General features: G+C 38.7%; 1 protein-coding gene across 4 annotated transcripts in view; it reads left to right on the top strand.

Moving 5' to 3' along the window:
• USP45 (ubiquitin specific peptidase 45) overlaps positions 1 to 17,127 on the top strand; it is a 59,705-nt gene that overhangs the window by 38,203 nt on the left and 4,375 nt on the right. Inside the window, exons 9-14 of one of the 4 annotated variants that reach the window (XM_075747779.1) lie at positions 4,156 to 4,243; positions 7,847 to 7,928; positions 8,917 to 9,008; positions 11,068 to 11,124; positions 12,444 to 12,587; positions 15,697 to 16,366. In XM_075747779.1, the coding sequence (XP_075603894.1) occupies positions 4,156 to 4,243; positions 7,847 to 7,928; positions 8,917 to 9,008; positions 11,068 to 11,124; positions 12,444 to 12,587; positions 15,697 to 16,366 (1,133 nt within the window). Of the gene's footprint in view, positions 1 to 4,155; positions 4,244 to 5,923; positions 6,046 to 7,846; positions 7,929 to 8,916; positions 9,009 to 11,067; positions 11,125 to 12,443; positions 12,588 to 15,696; positions 16,367 to 17,127 lie in introns of those variants that run through there. The other 3 variants (XM_075747780.1, XM_075747781.1, XM_075747782.1) reach the window with 3 other exon arrangements.

Raw genomic sequence — 17,127 nt, 5'->3', positions numbered from 1 at the left:
AGGTTCAGTGCTTTTCAGAATGTATTAATAATAAAATTAATTGGAAATATTTGATCTTAACAGAAGTAAGAAATTGCATTTTAATAATATTAAGCCAAAATATTTAATTTCTAAGAGGAGTATTCACAGTTTGAATTAATTTTTTTTAAATTTGAAAATAATTTTTTAGGTTATCTGCACATGCAAAAAAAAAAAAAAGACTTTAAAAAGAATTCTTAAAAAAATCACCTGGCATTTGCTGATTCCAGATTTTATAGTAAGCCTCATAGTGGAGCAGCATCATTAAATCATTTTTAACTAGGGATATTGTCAACTTTGCGCCAAAAAGTAGGTACGAAATACAAATGTGAAAGTATATTTGTAAATGTGAAGATGTTGTTTTGCATATGCAGGTCCGGATTTATTCCACTTAATTTTAGGCGCTGACCTTAGATGCCTCGTCAGCTTAGATCCTTCTCCAGTTACGTCCCCAAGTGCCTCCAGCGAGCAGTTTAAGACGGAGACCCATGTATCACTGTACTGCCAGTAGCCCAGGGCTGCTGCGCCCTAACTTGGCATCTCAACGTCCTGCCCAGCTTTAAGTTTTGCTGTTGTAGGCATGTTTTACGTCTGACGCATTTTCCGATTGCCTTTAATTCCTCCTGTCCGTGAGCAGAAATTTCTGAGGCAAACCTGAGCAGCTTTTAGTGTATGAATGGGAAAGAAACCTCACCTTGAGGAGCACTAGGACAGCTGAAAGAACGTGGCCAGGCAAATAAGATTATTGTGCCTTGAGAAAATACTGATACGTATTTACAGCTCCATGCCCTGGTTAGCGAGAGCAGGCAATCTGAGGCTGAAAATGAAAATTGGCTCAACATACGTTTAACAGAATTGAGTAACCGAGTAGTTGGTTTTTCTGGCTGCTCTGACAGTTTGATAAAATTCCTGTTTGAGCTCTGCTCAGCCGGTTGTCTCTGCCAGATTTTGGAAGGGGTGCACATGGTCATGCCTGCATGTGCTCTTTCCAGTGTGCAGCAAGAATCACAGCTGCCATGTGGTGGCATTACTGGAAATGCAAAAAAACCCCCACCCTTTCAAATCCCGTTTTAGATAAATTCGTCTAAGACTGTAATTAAAGATCTAAAGGGTAACTTGCCTGGAAAGACAGGTATGGTTTGGCCAGTAAGTTATAGTTAATGTGAATAGAGATATGTTAGTAGTGAGTATTTATGCAGTCTCATTTGGGATTGCGAGAAGCTGGAGATCCAAATTGTTTATGAGAAGCCTTCTAGCTATGGTTGTCTTGGTAAGGATAACAGCTTAAGGATCTATCCACATATTCATCAGTGTATTTTGTAATTTCTATGTAAGCTATGCCTGCAAAATAGGATATTTAAAGTATATTTAGATGCTGTGAGTAGTAAAAAAAAAAAGGAATCTACAGTTTCTGAATAGCAGTAATTGAGACTACTGAATGGCTGTCTCGTGAACAGATGCAACGTTACCCCTGTGCAGTTGACTAAAACATCACTGGTGTAAGTGGGAGCTTAGCCTGAAACAGAGGTTTTTCCTCTTCTAGGTTATGAGGGTCATGCGGATGCTGCTGGTGGCCTTTTTACAAGAATTGCCTTTCCCATAGAGCCTTTGGTTGTCATTTGTCCTGCGTGGTAAAGCGCTAACGGTACAAACTCAGCCAGTGCCAGGTCCCTTCTGTGTCCTTGGGCTGACTTGCAAGCTGGCTCGTCTCTGCTGGTGCTGTGGCCAGACACCACGGAGGAGGACAGCTTGAAGGACAGCACAGCCTGAGAGGACAAGGGCGACACCAGATGTGTATTTTCCAAGGCATGTGGACCCTTTCCTTCAAGACCTCTGGTTTCTAGAGATGAAAAGTTTGGAAGTACACAGATTTTTATTTTTTTTTTTTTTTTTAAAAAGAAGCTGTTGCAGTCTTTGGTGACTTAGATCTCTGTTTAACCTGAGTAGCCAGTGTATATTATTCTAGAAGGTGGGCTTGTAATCTGGGAATTTCAGACAGTCATTCAGTATCACACATCCAAAAGGTACTGATAGTATTTATGCAGAAGCAGGATCTTTTTTCAGTCGCAGTTCTAATGCTTTTTAGCTCACTGGGGATCTCAAAACCAAAGCAAAACAAAAAACCCCTTCTTCATTCAACTTTATTGTAAAAAGGACGGCTGTGGCGCACGGTTATACCAGAAGTGCTTATCACTCACCTCATGAGCAAAATCACAGGACGGCTGGAGAGCTGCAGCCTCCTGGCTTTCTCCTGCAGGCCACTTCATGCACTCAGCCCAAGACGCTGCTTGCCACCGTTTTGGGAATGACCAGGGAAATCCCCACGGAGGATTTCCTGCCCCTGCAGGAACTGATTCTGGTGGGCTTGGGGCTGGTGTATCTGCCACCCGTGCTTACAGATGTGGCGCGGAAATCAGGCTTTAAAAATTTTACCAAGGGTTATAAAGTTTGGATGGGACGGACCACGCTATCCCCCATCTTCTAAACCTGATTAGGGTGAGAAAAGAGCATTGCATCAGAATTTTCTTTTTAATGCTGGCTATTCAGATTAGTAAAGTAAGATCCTGGTCATAGGAAATGTAGTGATATTAAATCACAGTGACAGTGTCGACACTTTATGATCTTCCCTGAGCTGGCCAGATAACTTGTTTTGGTGCAGTCAGAAATTGCAAAAAAGCTAAAATTTGTAATGTTTTTGTATTCAATATGCAGTGGGAGCAAAATACTTGATATACTTGATATACTCGGTTGTTGGGTGAGTCAGGAAGGTTTCTTTGAATCCATGCAGAAGACTTGTGAAACTTCAACCTCTCTCATCTCAGATTTTTTTTTTTTTTGGTGTGTTCTCAAAACTGGTTGGGTATACAACTCCCATAACCAGCTTTGGAGAAGAGAATCAGATTATACGTAGCCGATTTATTACCTGCTTTTGCAGACCTGATAGTTTTGGGAATCTGGATTCAGATGTATTGTCTGAATTAAAATAACTGCGAAGAGATTGTCTCATCACTATTTGGCTCTTTCCATTTTGTTTGCTTCTGGTAATACTGCATGTTTTATTAGGAATTTCAGATGTGAAGTATTGCAGTCTGTTAGACTGTAGAACAGGAGTCTGGATGTGGATATGGCATGTGTCGATAATTCACAATGGTAACAAGTCCTTTTAAAACTTCTGTGAAGCAAGTATAGGAGTAACTCTTACCTGATAATGGAAGAGTGATTAACTGTGCCTACCAAAAACCCCCACCCCAAACCCTGGCTTTTCTCATTAGCAATACTCTTAGAATGGAAATCCTATGTTTATAGCATTTATCTCCAATATCTGTAATATTAATTGAAGAAATTTAGCATAAATAAAAGACTAATTGAATACAATGTAAATTACATATATCAGGATATCATATTATTACAGTTTTCTCTTATGTTTTCTTAATAGCATTTGAAATCCCTGTGCTTATGTGATGCTACTTATTTTTAGTGTATTTACCATCTTACTCATTGGCTGTTCGCTCAGTTCAGTAAGCTGCGGATTACTGCATTGATTGACTGTGGAGCCATTTGGACGAGATGGTTTTACATGCTTTTGTTTAAGAAGTCAAGAAATTCTCATTTGGATTTTGACCCACAACTTTTGGTTTTTTGATGCACAACCTTGTAACTTCCCTTCCGTTTCAAGATCATCTTTTTTCATTTCAGACTCCAGTGCTGTTTCTGTTTTACTCTATATGAACTGTTTTATGAACGTTGAGGGTGAGTGAGCAGGGGAGGTTAAGTACTTTGAAAATCTCCTTTCTCTCTCCTCCGTGACATTGGGACTGTTTGATGATACAGAAGTGCTGGTGTAGTCTGTGAGCAAAGCGCTGCTAGCATGAATGAAACTCTACTCACACAGCTGTATTTTAGTCAGGCCATCCCCAATAGGGTCAAAATGCTACCTAGATGAAAGGGCAGCCTTCTTGGTGTAATTAGAACCTTGCTAGGAGCTTCCTAAAGCCCCAGGTCCAGCTGGGATTACACTTATTTGTACCCCGGCATCCACCAACAGTCTGATGTAGACACTTATTGTTAAGAACCTCACAACTGTCTCATTAAGAACCTCCCAATGTAAATTTAAATTCCTTACCACTTCTTTTGTAGGGCTCCTCGATTTAAGGGGTTCCAGCAGCAGGACAGCCAGGAGCTTCTGCACTATCTGTTGGATGCAATGAGGATTGAAGAAACAAAGGTAACGTCTTTGTGCGTGTTTTTAAAGAACTTATTTGACTGTATGGTAAACTACATTGCTTCAATGTTCTTCATGTTCGCCATGTTTTAAATATATACTTAATGGAGTAGCAGTGGCTGGTTTTGTTGTCTTGAGAAAAATAATGACTTTTTTGAAAGAGGATTTATTTATGTTCATGTTGATATGTTAAAACTGCTGATTTGAATAAAAGTTTGAGTTTCAGAAAGAGTACGGTAAGTAGATCATGATAACTTTAGGAATCTGAATTGTTTGCCTTTTTAAAAAAAATAAAAGGACAAGAAAAGGACTTCTGAGTGGTCAATAAAGTAGAACCTCTGATGTAGCTGACAAAGTGCATCTTAGGGAAAAGCTTTGGGACAGAGATTTGCAGCTCCTAGCTGTGGGCCTGCCCATCATTTTCATTGAAATCTATTTAAGTGAAAAAATGAGGACAAAAAGAAAATATTGCGAAGTTTCTTCTATCTCTTGAAAGTGTGAAGAACTGCTTGTTTTATAAATAAGGTGCTGCTTTTCATTATTTAAAATCTACATCCAAATATGCTAAGTATATAACCTGTTACCTGTGTGGTTTTTCTCACATTTCTTGCCTCCTGCATTGTTGAATACAAGGAGGCGTGTGTTTTCTTGCTCAGACTATTTTGACCATATCAGATTTCATCTCCTGACTTGGTCTTGGACCCTTCTTTTCAGATGATATTTTGGTAAATAGTGTTTTTTAAGTCTCGTGGAAAGGAGGGCCGTAAATCTCGTACTGACCAGCATACTTCCTCTTCCCTCTCATTTAGTAATGTGATGAACTTCATGATCCTGAGCTGAATTATCTTGGAGATGAGACGTAAAGCTGTGTCTGAGCCCAGTTCCTGGCACCAGAGTAGCACTGAACGAATCCCCATCCTACCAGAATATTAGTATATATTGGTCTTGTCAGCAGTACACTTGATCATAAGCAGAACTGAACTACAGGGAGAAACAGCTAAACCTTGACATTGTCACACTTACAAATTTGGTGTTGAACAGGGCACGCAGCAGAAGCAGCTGACCTTTGTTAAACAACAGTCGTCATGTTTTTGCAGTAGAGGGAAACTTTATTATTTTGTTTGCTGATTGTCATGTAATAAAAGGTGGAAACTGTATTTGCCTCACAAATGAGGATTCACCAAAAATAGGAGTATTACAACAACTAAGTGGCTTCTCCAGTGAGTGATTGCACTTTCCCCTCAAGTCAGTCTCCTGTTTCAGCAGTGAATGTGCTATCATTATCATAACCTGTGTTTGTATTTGCTTTTTGAATCACTTCTTATTAGAGAGCAGTAACAGCTACAGTAGCTACCACAACAGACTAATGGCGGATGGCGAGAATTATAAGTGACCTTTCGGGCAGCAGAGTGTTAGTGCCGCCCCGTCACCGGGCAGGGAGAGGTTGGTCACACCCTGCCCTGCACTTACACCCCTCCGCTGCCCTAATGGTGCATGACTGCAAACACGTCTTTATCACCTCCGGCTGCTCCGACAGCGACTGGACTCCTAAAAGCTCTCGGTCTTTTTATTATTTTTTTTATTTTCTTTTATTTTTTTTTTAATTATCCCCTGTTTTGGGTCTGTAGATGGCGTGATGAACGGCGAGCATCAGGCCCGTGGTGAGCGCCGGCCGCCGTGCTGGCCGGCCGCAGGCAGGAGCATCTCTACATGTGGCGGGAGCCTGGCAGCTGCCCCCGTGGCCTCCCCACCACCCGGGCACCGGCCGGGCACAGCCTGCCTGCACCAACGCGTCCGCCACCAAGGTCCTGGAGCAGGGGTTACAGCCACCAACCTTTCTCTTTCACCCCACTTTTAAACTTTACTCTCGGAAGAGGGAACAGCCGTGCTGAAAGGGCAGCCGCCTGCTTTGCCATCCGCCTGCCAGAGAGCTGAATGTGGCCGTTAATTATTTTTAAACCCTAAGAGTTTTGATGGGAAATAGATACGATACATAACATGGCACTGCTTACAGGAACTAACAAAAAATGGCCTTCTACTTTTGCCTCTTCTCCCTGGTTTTGTACCTCATAATAAGGCTTTCCGACACCAGTGTTGAACTTTTTCCTATCCACGTTAGAAAAAGTTAGAAAGTGCGTATGTGCACAAGTGGATTTTTGAAGATAAAAGCTTGTTGATACTGCAATAAAGATGACATAGCGTCTGCTGTTTCCAGCAATGTGGGCCGGAGATGGTTTCACACCGGGGCCTGAAGTGGCTGAACCCTGCTGCTAATTGATTAATGTCTGCTGCCATTGTCCGCAGCACCCTGTCCATTCAAAGACTATGTCTTTCTTTGACCTAAATAAATGGTTCAACGCACTAATCCCAACAAAAGGCTTGCTTATGGCCCTAAACCCATTTATGGTGCTCAACTTCATGAATTACCTATTGATTAGTCCTTTTAGTATATTGTTGGCTTTAAGATGAACAAAGCTGAGCTCGGGGCAGGGGGAGTTAATTCACAAGCCAGGTCACATGCTCATAAGGTAAGAGTGTGACTTGGTCTGATGGGTGCCTGAACTGGAAACCCAACCTCGGACTCTGTCTGTCCTCGTAACACTTTTGTAATAGATGGTTTGAAAGTGTTATTTGCTGCCTGCAAACAAGAGTTACTTATTATTCTTTTCCTGTTAGGACACAGGGTTTGAGTTACTTCCAGAAGGTTTGGTGTCACCATTTGTCTCTAGAATGGACTTCGCTTTAAGTGTGACTTCAGTGACACATGTCACTGTAAATGTCATTTGCACGCTGACATGAGTGAGTCATACGCGTTACTAGAGTCTGTGGATCAGGGAGCAAAGCAAAAGGGAAACACAGGTCATGCACGCTGCAGCGTTCCCTGGCTGAGGACCTGATGCAGCCTGCGGCTTCCCTCTCGGCAATACGGCATCTCCTTAGCCCAGGGCAGCTGAGACATAGGGGGGGGACAGGGAGAGAAGCACCCCCTGTTTTGAGGTGCAGCTACAGCTCGCCTGTATGAATTTGCTTCTGATTCTTCTTTCAAAAATGTAGTCTTCAGGATTTTTTTTTGATCACATGTTGATGACACTTATATGGATTCATGAAAAGTTTTGTATCTCTCCTAAGGTTTTCTAACGTAACTTTGAAACATGGAGTGTTAGAAAATAAACAGAAGTAGTAAAAGCACTGCCCAAACACAGGCATTGAAGTCTGGCTATTGAAAGATACTTAGCTGCCTTGCAGTATTCTGTATCCTAGTCAATCAGTAATAGTCCATTTTTCTTCAGCATCTCACCACTCCAACAGTGGAAGAAAAGGAAAGTATTTGTTGACTAAAAAATCTTACAGTTTCTTGAGAACTTCTTGAGTGCTCTACGACAGCTCCCTTTTTATGGGGAGGGAATTTTTGGATGGTTACCTACTAAAAGTTAAGCTCATGTAGCTTTGATGCTTAGTGAATAACAACAGTCATTTTAAAATACTAAATTATGCTTATTTTATGGAAATAAGAGTAGATAAAATCTAAGCATATATTAATAATTTTCAGAATGTTTACACTTAAAGTACTCTCACGATGTTTTGTTTTTTTCTTTTTAATTACAGCGCATACAAACTGGTATCTTAAAAGCATTTAATAATCCAACTACTAAGACAGCAGATGAAGAAACTAGAAGAAAAGTCAAAGGTAGGCAACTCTTTATTGAATACTTTTAAAAATGCCTAAGTTTTTAAATACCATTTTCTTCAAAACTAACTTGCAAACGGCAATCTCAAAGTACTGTAACCAGTTACAAGACTTTTATTACGTATTATTCTAGTGCCACCTAGCGCGTATCTAACATATAGAGAGCTTAGTATGTACTGACTTGCATCTTTGTATCCAGGATAAAGCCTTCCCCTGTCTTAATATGATGCCTCTTGTAATGATAGGTAGAATATAATTTTGTTTTCTAAAATAGTTTTTTGCATCTTCAGGTTTATTATATAGCTGCAATGATTGTATCACTCAGAGAGGCCACTTACCATAAATAAAACTGTTTTCTGTCAGTTCACTGATAAATATGATTAGAAAGCCAAGATAGGAAGCTGTTTCAAACAAAGAGATGTTTTTTTCAAAACAAAAGGGTTTTAATTAAATTTTATCTTTTTGTGTCTTTATGCAAAAATTCTAATTTTGGGGGGTTTGTTTTAATTAAAGTCTTAGTAATGATTAAGCTGTTTTGAAAGTCACCTTTCCCAAATCTGCAACAGTTAAGGCATAGAGATGTATTAGAGCAGGGTTTTGCCTCATTTTTTAGAGTTTTATTGCTTCAAAAACCATTTAGAAAGGATGACAACCTGTCTGCTACCCTACTGTCTATATTAAGGCAATGCAATATTATGTATTCAAAAGAAAACTGAGATCTTTTTTAAAAGACTTCCTCTTGAGAGATACAGTACTATTATTGTTACTGTAGGTGGGGATGGATAAAAGGGGACCGTATCACTAAAATGTTTTTAAATGTTGAGATAATATAGTATATGATGTGTTAGTTATTGTATTGCGTTCAAAACATTTTGAATGTGTTTAAAATTGTGCTTTCACAATAAATTGTAGAAAGAATTGTGTTATACTTATAGTGTGGCATTGGATCTGTTATTTTTCACATTTAAAAAAGGCAATGTTTTTTCAGCATATGGAAGAGAGGGTGTGAAGATGAACTTCATAGATAGGATCTTTGTTGGTGAATTGACTAGCACTGTCATGTGTGAGGAATGTGAAAATGTAGGTATTCTGGAATTTGGTTTGATGTGGAATAGATCACATTCTGGTTTGATTACGTTGTCTTGAAAGTATAAAATTGTATTGCCAATTTTATACTTGTTTGTTTGTCTGTAAAAACAAGACTTTATTGAAAGTTTCTCATTTAAGAATTATTTATTCCTTCTTTAAAGCATTATCCTCCCAAACCTAAGAAGAGGGATCCTTTGAATTCAAAAAGGATTCAAGTACTGGGCTTGATTTTACATCTAACTTAAGGCTGGAGGTTCCAAATTCTGTAATCAACTGTGTTACGCCCCAATTTTATTTGATATTTTTAAAAGACCTATCAAACTTAGAACATAAATCCTCCTGCCTGCTATTCTGGGATATACCTGAAAATTGGAAATTACTTACCTTGCATTAGTATGAGTGGGGAAATGCTAAAATTACTTTTTTTTCCTTGAAGTATTTTTTATAATTAATGTAATAACTCTAATGAGCATATTCCTTTCATAATTAATATTACTGACATTTCATCATAAATGCTTTCCATGATCCTTATAATTTTCTTTAACTTTGGAAGAGAAAAATCTTATTTGCATGACTTCTCTAATTGAATGTTACATTTGTGTTTACTCTAAAACATTATATTTCATATTATAGAGATTAAGTAAATCAATCAGTCTGAATAATTAATCACAGCTTTGCAGTGCCAGGTAAACTTCCCTGTGTGTGATGTGCAGATTACACTTCAATGTGCAACTAGTATCAATGAAGAACTTTGACTATATAAAAAAATAGAGGTTGTATGTATTTTGCGAATATCATTTATTTTTGCTGGATCCTTATATTCTGCCTGCAGAGGACTTGGGAATTTGCTAGTTGTAGGAAGAGTTTAGCATTCGCTTTCCTTTGCCTGCACTGGCAAAGACATTTTTGACTGAAGTTTGCTCATGCCGACTCACTCTTTAGAGGAACCCATTTGAACATCGCTCATCAGGCAGTCAGTCACCATAGTTACAATAGCTTTTTATCTCATTTATTGCTTTCCTGGAACCTAAACCATGCTGAGTCTCTCGCATGACAGGTAGACGTAAGCCTACAGTCCATATCTAACGTTGCAGGTGGAAGATAGAGGCACAAATATAAGAGAAGGGCAACGCTGACAGTAATTGAGGGCATGCCTGTGTTCGGTAACTTATATGTACAACATGATTTTTTTTTTTTTTTAAGGTCTTGTTTTTCACAGTCTTTCCAGAGGTAAAATAAGTCAGTTTTGGAAGGAATTTGAGAATGGCAAGGGAGAGAGCTTGAGGAACAGGCTTGGATGAGATGGTCTAGTCATAAAGACAGATAGGAAGTGCTGAGAGAGAATGTCTTTAGGTATGCTTTGCCAGGTATTTCCAGTTTCAGCTTAGATTTTTATATGGCTTACAGATGGCAAAATAAAACTTTAGTACAGAAAAGAAGGTTGGGGTTTTTTTCAATCCCCTTTTCCCCAGTAATTTGGTTTATTCTAACAATTACTAGAACATGTTATGGTGTGAAAAATTCTAATAAAGCTTTTGGCTGTAACCAGTAAGCCTGCCTTAATCTTTTCTGAGAGCATCAGGTTAGAAACTGTCATCTAACTGTCATTAACCAGTCCTTGCTGCTTAACAGTATACGAGGTCAAATGCCTACATAGACAAGTGTCCAGGATCAGGAAACTCTGAAAGTTAGCTTTTTGCAGAATTGTACCATCTAGACAGCCCACAGGACCTGAAAATCTCTCTGGAGCTCAGAGGAACTGAGCACCACACTGCTTCTGGGTCCAGTTCGTGCCCAGATGAATGGCCTTGCCTTTATGTCTCTGTGGTGAAATTTTGTGCAGTGTTAGCAAGAAAATCAGAGCTAACTTAAAATAAATTAAAAACCAAAAAAAGTCTGTGTGAAGTTCTTCATTGTAGTTTGATACATCTTGTAACTAATTAGCTTTTTGTATAGTTTCTGGTAACAATTTGATTAAACAAGAGGAGCTATATGCTAAACTCATATAATGTTCTTTGCATTTAATATGCATTTTCTCTTTTTCTTCAAGATTTCAACAGTAAAAGAACCTTTCATTGATCTTTCACTTCCTATAATAGAGGAGAGGGTAAGAAACAGAATATGTAATAAATAACTATTGCTTCCAGCGGATTGTTTTTACATACCTTTATGAAGATGTTTATGTATACACAGTTTTGATTTCGAGTCTAAGAATGTATGCTTGTCCACTGTCATACTGTGTGTTCATTATATGATATTATGTATATATATACATATACATACATATAGGCATACAATGTCATAAGTGCATATATTTTAAATCTGTCCAAACTTTGAACAAATGAGCATAGTAATTTACAATATATGTAGGTCTGAGATTAGTTTAGTAGTATTTTTAGTATACACTTACATGAATAGAATGATGATAGACTTTTTGTGAAGGTCCAGAGAGTTAGATTTTAGCCTGTCGATTTGCACTTAGAGAACTGAGTTGGACTGAAGTGTACCTACAGGATGAGACAGTGTAAAAATGGATAGACTTTGAACGTATTTATTCTGGTGTTTTTGGCATAAAGAGTTCACAGAATGCCTCCATTAGCTGCAGAGGAACTGTGTTCCTTTGAAGGCGTATACTCTGGTTTTGCATGAATTGGGGGTTTCATTTGGGAGGGGGGCGATGGGTTGGGAGTGTTTCTTCCGCCACCCCCCCAAATATATTCATGTACATTTAAGGGTGAGTATCTAATGAAATATTTAATCATGTACAAAATATTCTTGTCTCCAAACACAAGTTTCGTTCATAATAAACTCTTCCTCTTCGTTGCTGCATAGAGTGCAGATGTCTGTGGGAGTTAAACGTTGAAGAGCATTTTGAGTACCCAGGCCCCTGTGCTTCCCAGCTCACACGTATGGCGTGGGAACTTCATGGGCTCTCTTCAAGAGGGTGGTCTGCTGGCAGTCGCTGCCCTTACTTGAGGACGTGCATTACTTTATGGTAGTCGGTGCACAGTCTAATATGCTGCTGCTGTTAATGTGATGGGGGATGTGTGGCAGCTCCTTCATAAGGTGACAAGTGGCACCAGAGACTGACTTATGGGGACCTTTGATAAATTCACATCTCGTACAGCGACGCACGTGCTTATACCATACTAGAATAGATTATTTGGTATGTGTTCTGTACAGGAATTTTGTATCATTCCTATTTCTTCTGGTTCTCAGGTGATCCTTCAAAGATGCTGACAGTGAGTTTATGATAAATAAAATTAGAAAGTAGTCTTCTACCACAATTCAGTTAATTGGATTTATGTAGGTTACCTTTTTCTAAAGTACAGGAAAAAACCCACCTACATTCATCTTTTCTGTAGGTTGCGAAGGAATACAAAATTGGCGTTATTTCCTTTTCTAATTTCTTGTCTAATTTCTTAGGTTGCAAAACCTGTGCCTTTGGGAAGAACAGGTAAAGGTAAAAGTGTACAAGAGGCAGATCTTGGCCAGTATAACTGTTCTTCTATCACTACACTGAATAATCAACCCAAAATTTTCAAGAAACATGCTTTAACAAAAGATAAGGTAAGAACTTAAATACTCACACTAACCAGTTGTCTTGAGTTTATTCTGAAGTTTCTGGGGCTACAGGGGTGGGAATTTTGACACCTATCGATGGGGTTTTTTTGTATACATATAGCTGAGATAGACTTGGTTTAAAATAGCTAGGTTATTAGCAGAAGTGTGAGAAATGACAGTCATTGGGAACCATCCACTTTTCAGTTACAGGTTTTCGTTTGTAAGGGGGAAAAAAATAATCTGCAAGTTGGTTTCAGTTCATGGTGCTTTTGGCTTTGTTGACTGCTTTTCTTTTGGTGTCCTCATAGTTTGTTTCTGGTTGCAATCACAAGAACTGTAATGCTGGCTGAGACAGCAGGCAAGTCTGTGTTAGTGCCATGCCAGGGATTAGCTGGCGGTGGGTGCAACAAAAATAATACAGCCAGCAGAGACTCGTGGAGACAGAGGGCACGGTTTCCATCATCCACTTGGCCTTCAGCACCCCAAGGGCTGGGGACCTTGGTTCAGCCTGTCTCCAGCGCAGCCTCGTAACACAGTTCTTTCTGGTGCCAGAAAATGGTTCTGCAAATACGCCAGCCTCACCGGGTTGATTATTTACATGTATTAGTGCTTGCTGATTGAAAGAAATCTGTAATAATTACTGTGCATGTATATTCTTGCTAACGAAATGGGACAAAGGCTCGCATTGTCATTATTGCCGTATAATGTCATTGTATGTCATATACTGTCAGTATTAACGTTCCTTTTGTTTCCTTTTTAATAAGCCTTATCATCTTTATAGGGTTATGTGGCCAATTAGAATCTTAATAATAGTGTTAATAGTGATACATACCACACAATTACTGAAATGTTTTCAAAATTAATAAAATATAATATGGATTAAGTAAAATAGATTAGACAAATATAAAGGAAGCAATAACTCTGCTTTCGATAAGAATGGACAGAGTGACTTACGAAGTATGCCTGTCTAATTGGTGAGGCTTTGTGATTCTCTGCTCCCCCTCCATCTTTTCAGACATGTATTTATCATTATTTTAGACTTTTTTTGAATTCTTTTCAGTGTAATTTATCTGTTCTGCAGTAAAACTTCTAATCCCAAACAGTGGTTGAATTCAATCAGTGTTTGTTGATGTTCTGTGACATCAGTTCACCAGTTTGTAAGTTTGCTTGTGAAAATGGGGGTGTCCCGTGGGTGGTTTCGTAGGCCACAGAGTGCCTGAACACTAGTGGGTTGGGCTTTTCTCCTGAAATGGAGAGGTTCACAATTTTAAGAATTTTTTGACTGCTGTTGGCATAATACCCCTGAATACTAGCAGTAGTTTCAAACAAGTTCCTCTCCCTTTTCTTTATTTATAAAGCAAGCAAGCTTAACTGAGACAAAAAAAAAAAAATTATATTGGGATTTTATTCTTTTTTTTGCTAAACTGGTCACTTGTTTATAAGTTTAAGGACTTGAATTACAAAGTTGTACATTAAGTGTTGGTTTAATCCCTGTTTAAGAAAATATCCAAGAATATTTTTTGTCTTTCACGTAGACTTCGTTTGGACTTAAGTTCTTGCTTAAAGTTTAAAACTGAATATGTTCTTGAGGATTCTTCATGAATTGAGTCTATGGAATATATTTAAGGGATAGACTGAACAAAGTTCAATACCTGTAAGGTAGGAGTTACCTGTAGCATCATTTTGGTACCCATGACTTGGAGTGGGATCCGAAACAAAACCAGTCCAGAAACCCTCTCTACCAAATATGAAGCTACCTAAAGGTAGTCAGTAGGAAATACTAAACACAAAGCCATGTCTAAAATGACACCTTTGCTGCAGCTTGGGCGCACAATCGGGTGTGCAGACGGCTATTTCCATCCACTTAGGTTCCCTGTTATTGAAGCAACCTATGAAAGTTAGTTTGCATAGTTTTTCTGTGAGAGCACTGATGTGAGCTTAACTCCTGCTGTGTGTCACTTTGTGTGTTTAAAAGGTGTTTTCTTATTAATGCCAGGAAGTGGAAGGTACAAGTGCAGGGCTCCTGAGACTCAGAGGGAATTTCAAGCCTTATATTAGGAATGTGCCTAGGCTATAGGTTATGGGGTCATGATACAATTTTAGATTCTTTTACCTCGTATCTCAGTGAGCCCTACTGGCTGGGTCTGTGCCCTGTTGGGGACCATAAATACTCTCCTGAAACAGGTCCTAACACACTAAATACATGTGAGGAAAAATATAACTGAATAACCATATAAAAAACTGACAGGAGAAGAGAATGAGATAGAAGTAGGAAAAGGACATGTGCTGGAAACAAAACAAAGGATGGAAAGAAAGTGCAGACACTGATTGTTACAGGAGAAAAGGCCTAAAACTCAAACCGTTGAAGTGAGTGGAAGGATTCCCACGGGCATCACTGGAATTTTGATCCAGCTTAGATAAAGGAAAAAAGCACAGAGGAAGGAAAATTGCTCACTTCTTTTGGAAAGAAGCCAAAAAAAAAAGAAAGAAAAGAATCATGAGTACTTATAAATCACTTAAAATCACGGCAGCTTTAAGGGGTTTTTTTTGGTTGTTGTTTGTTTGTTTTTTAATTTACAGTAGTAGTTTTCTGTGGCAGCAAAGGTTTTTTTTTCTTCTTGCAATCTTGATAAAATAAAAAAAATCAACTTCTCATAATATACAAATGAGCAAACGTATGACTAGGGATGCTTTATTTAGTTCTAAGACAAATGCCTACAAGGTGAGTTGAATTTTCTTCTGGAGCTGCCCATCTGATGGGAGGCTAGGGGACTAGCTTAAACTTGAGAACCTTTTAGAAGCTTAAGTTAGATTGAGTACCACTTTAGATGTGCCATCCACAGCTGTCACAAAGTGAATGTAATTAGTTGTGGGAAGTATTGATCTCACAGTAAGTATAATGCTCTTAGCTGACGGGGGTGTAGGTTTCTAATCCTAAACTGGTTTAAAAAGATCTTAAGGAGATCAAGTAGCTTAAACATGTGAGAGATGGAAAATATAAAATAATAGGTTTAATTTGCTTTGAATGTGTCATGTTTCAAAAGCTATGTTAGATCACAGATCTGTTTTCTGTTTCTCCCATATATTACTGAAATAACAACGTCATAATTTACAGAATCAATTGAACCAGGAGAGACGGCTTGCCAGAAAAGCTTCCTCGAATGAAGAAGAAAGAAGTCCTGTTATCATGCAGGAAAAAACCAAAAAGCTTGAGCTGGAAGGTAGCTCTGGCGTCCCATACTCCAAAGACACGACTGCTGACTCCACTGTAAATGGAAGTCAGACGGACGGCAGTGAGAAGGAAGCCAGCCGCTCTGAAAGCAGCTTTGATGCAGACAGTGAAGCCTCAGAAAGTGAAAGTGCTTCTAAGCAATCAGCTTTCAGCCCATCCGGCAACACGCCTGGTTTGCACGTCAACCACATAAATGTTAAAATGCCACACACCAAACCAAGTGACAGTAATGATGAGATGATTTCCAGTGCCATATCCAAACTCAGCTTCTGTGATACTATAAATGAAGATAAAAAGTCAAGCCGTGGGGATCCAGCCTTAGGTTTATCGAATAATTCCATGTTCTCAGTAGACAAATCCCCACTATCCCAAAACCCTCAAAATGCTTTTCAGACACTTTCCCAAAGCTACATAACTAGCTCAAAGGAATGTTCTGTTCAGTCCTGCCTTTACCAATTCACCTCTGTAGAGCTCCTGATGGGGAACAACAAGCTTTTATGTGAGAGCTGCACAGAAAGGAAGCAGAAGTATCAGAAGAAAACCAACTCCACAGGTAAAGTCCTTGTATCTGTCTGGACACTACAAAATTGCCTCTCAAAACCAGTTTCATTGCTCCAGCATGGGCCTCCCCCTTGTGGCTAAATACAACGTGTCTTCCCGAGCAGAACTTGGCTACTAACAGCTTAAAACTTCATCCTGCAAAGGCAACAACACTAAATTTTATATTAGAACATAACCATAGATGTAACTTAGAATTTACTTTGCATCTTTATTTTATCCAAGATAAGTAATTTAAAGATGACCGTAAACTGAATAGGCTCATCATTCGATACTACTCTTTGCTGCTGTTTCAGTTCTTTACAATCCTAGAAGCTTTGAAATAAATGCTGTAATATTCAGCTCTAGCAACTTACATACTCAGGGAAGTAATGTAATCAGGTATGTAAGAGGGGCAAAAAAAAGACACTTGTAATGAAGAGTGGGGAAAAAAAAACTTAACAAAGCTTTGTAAGAATGGAGATGAGAGAGAACCACCTTCTTGTGACAATGTTTTCCTTGATGTTTGTGTAGCCCAAGCAGAACACTAGGGTTCACTGAGTTAAGAACAATATAATGAAGAATAAACTTTTAAAAAAGACTGGAAGATTTTTTTATATATATATATATAGTGATTCAGAAGGATAAAAAAATTAAGGTCTTCCGATTATTTGTCAATAAAATATAAAGGGAGGTCGTACAGTAACAAAAAAGTGCCTGTTTGCTGTGCATTTATAGATATCTGGAGAGATACAAGTTAAGCATGAGTAAATTCAG

Source organism: Balearica regulorum, chromosome 3 (assembly GCF_011004875.1).
Source record: "Balearica regulorum gibbericeps isolate bBalReg1 chromosome 3, bBalReg1.pri, whole genome shotgun sequence".
NCBI lineage: Eukaryota > Metazoa > Chordata > Aves > Gruiformes > Gruidae > Balearica > Balearica regulorum.
The sequence above is the reverse complement of the archived record's forward strand: the minus strand, read 5'-3'. Positions and strand labels throughout refer to the sequence as shown.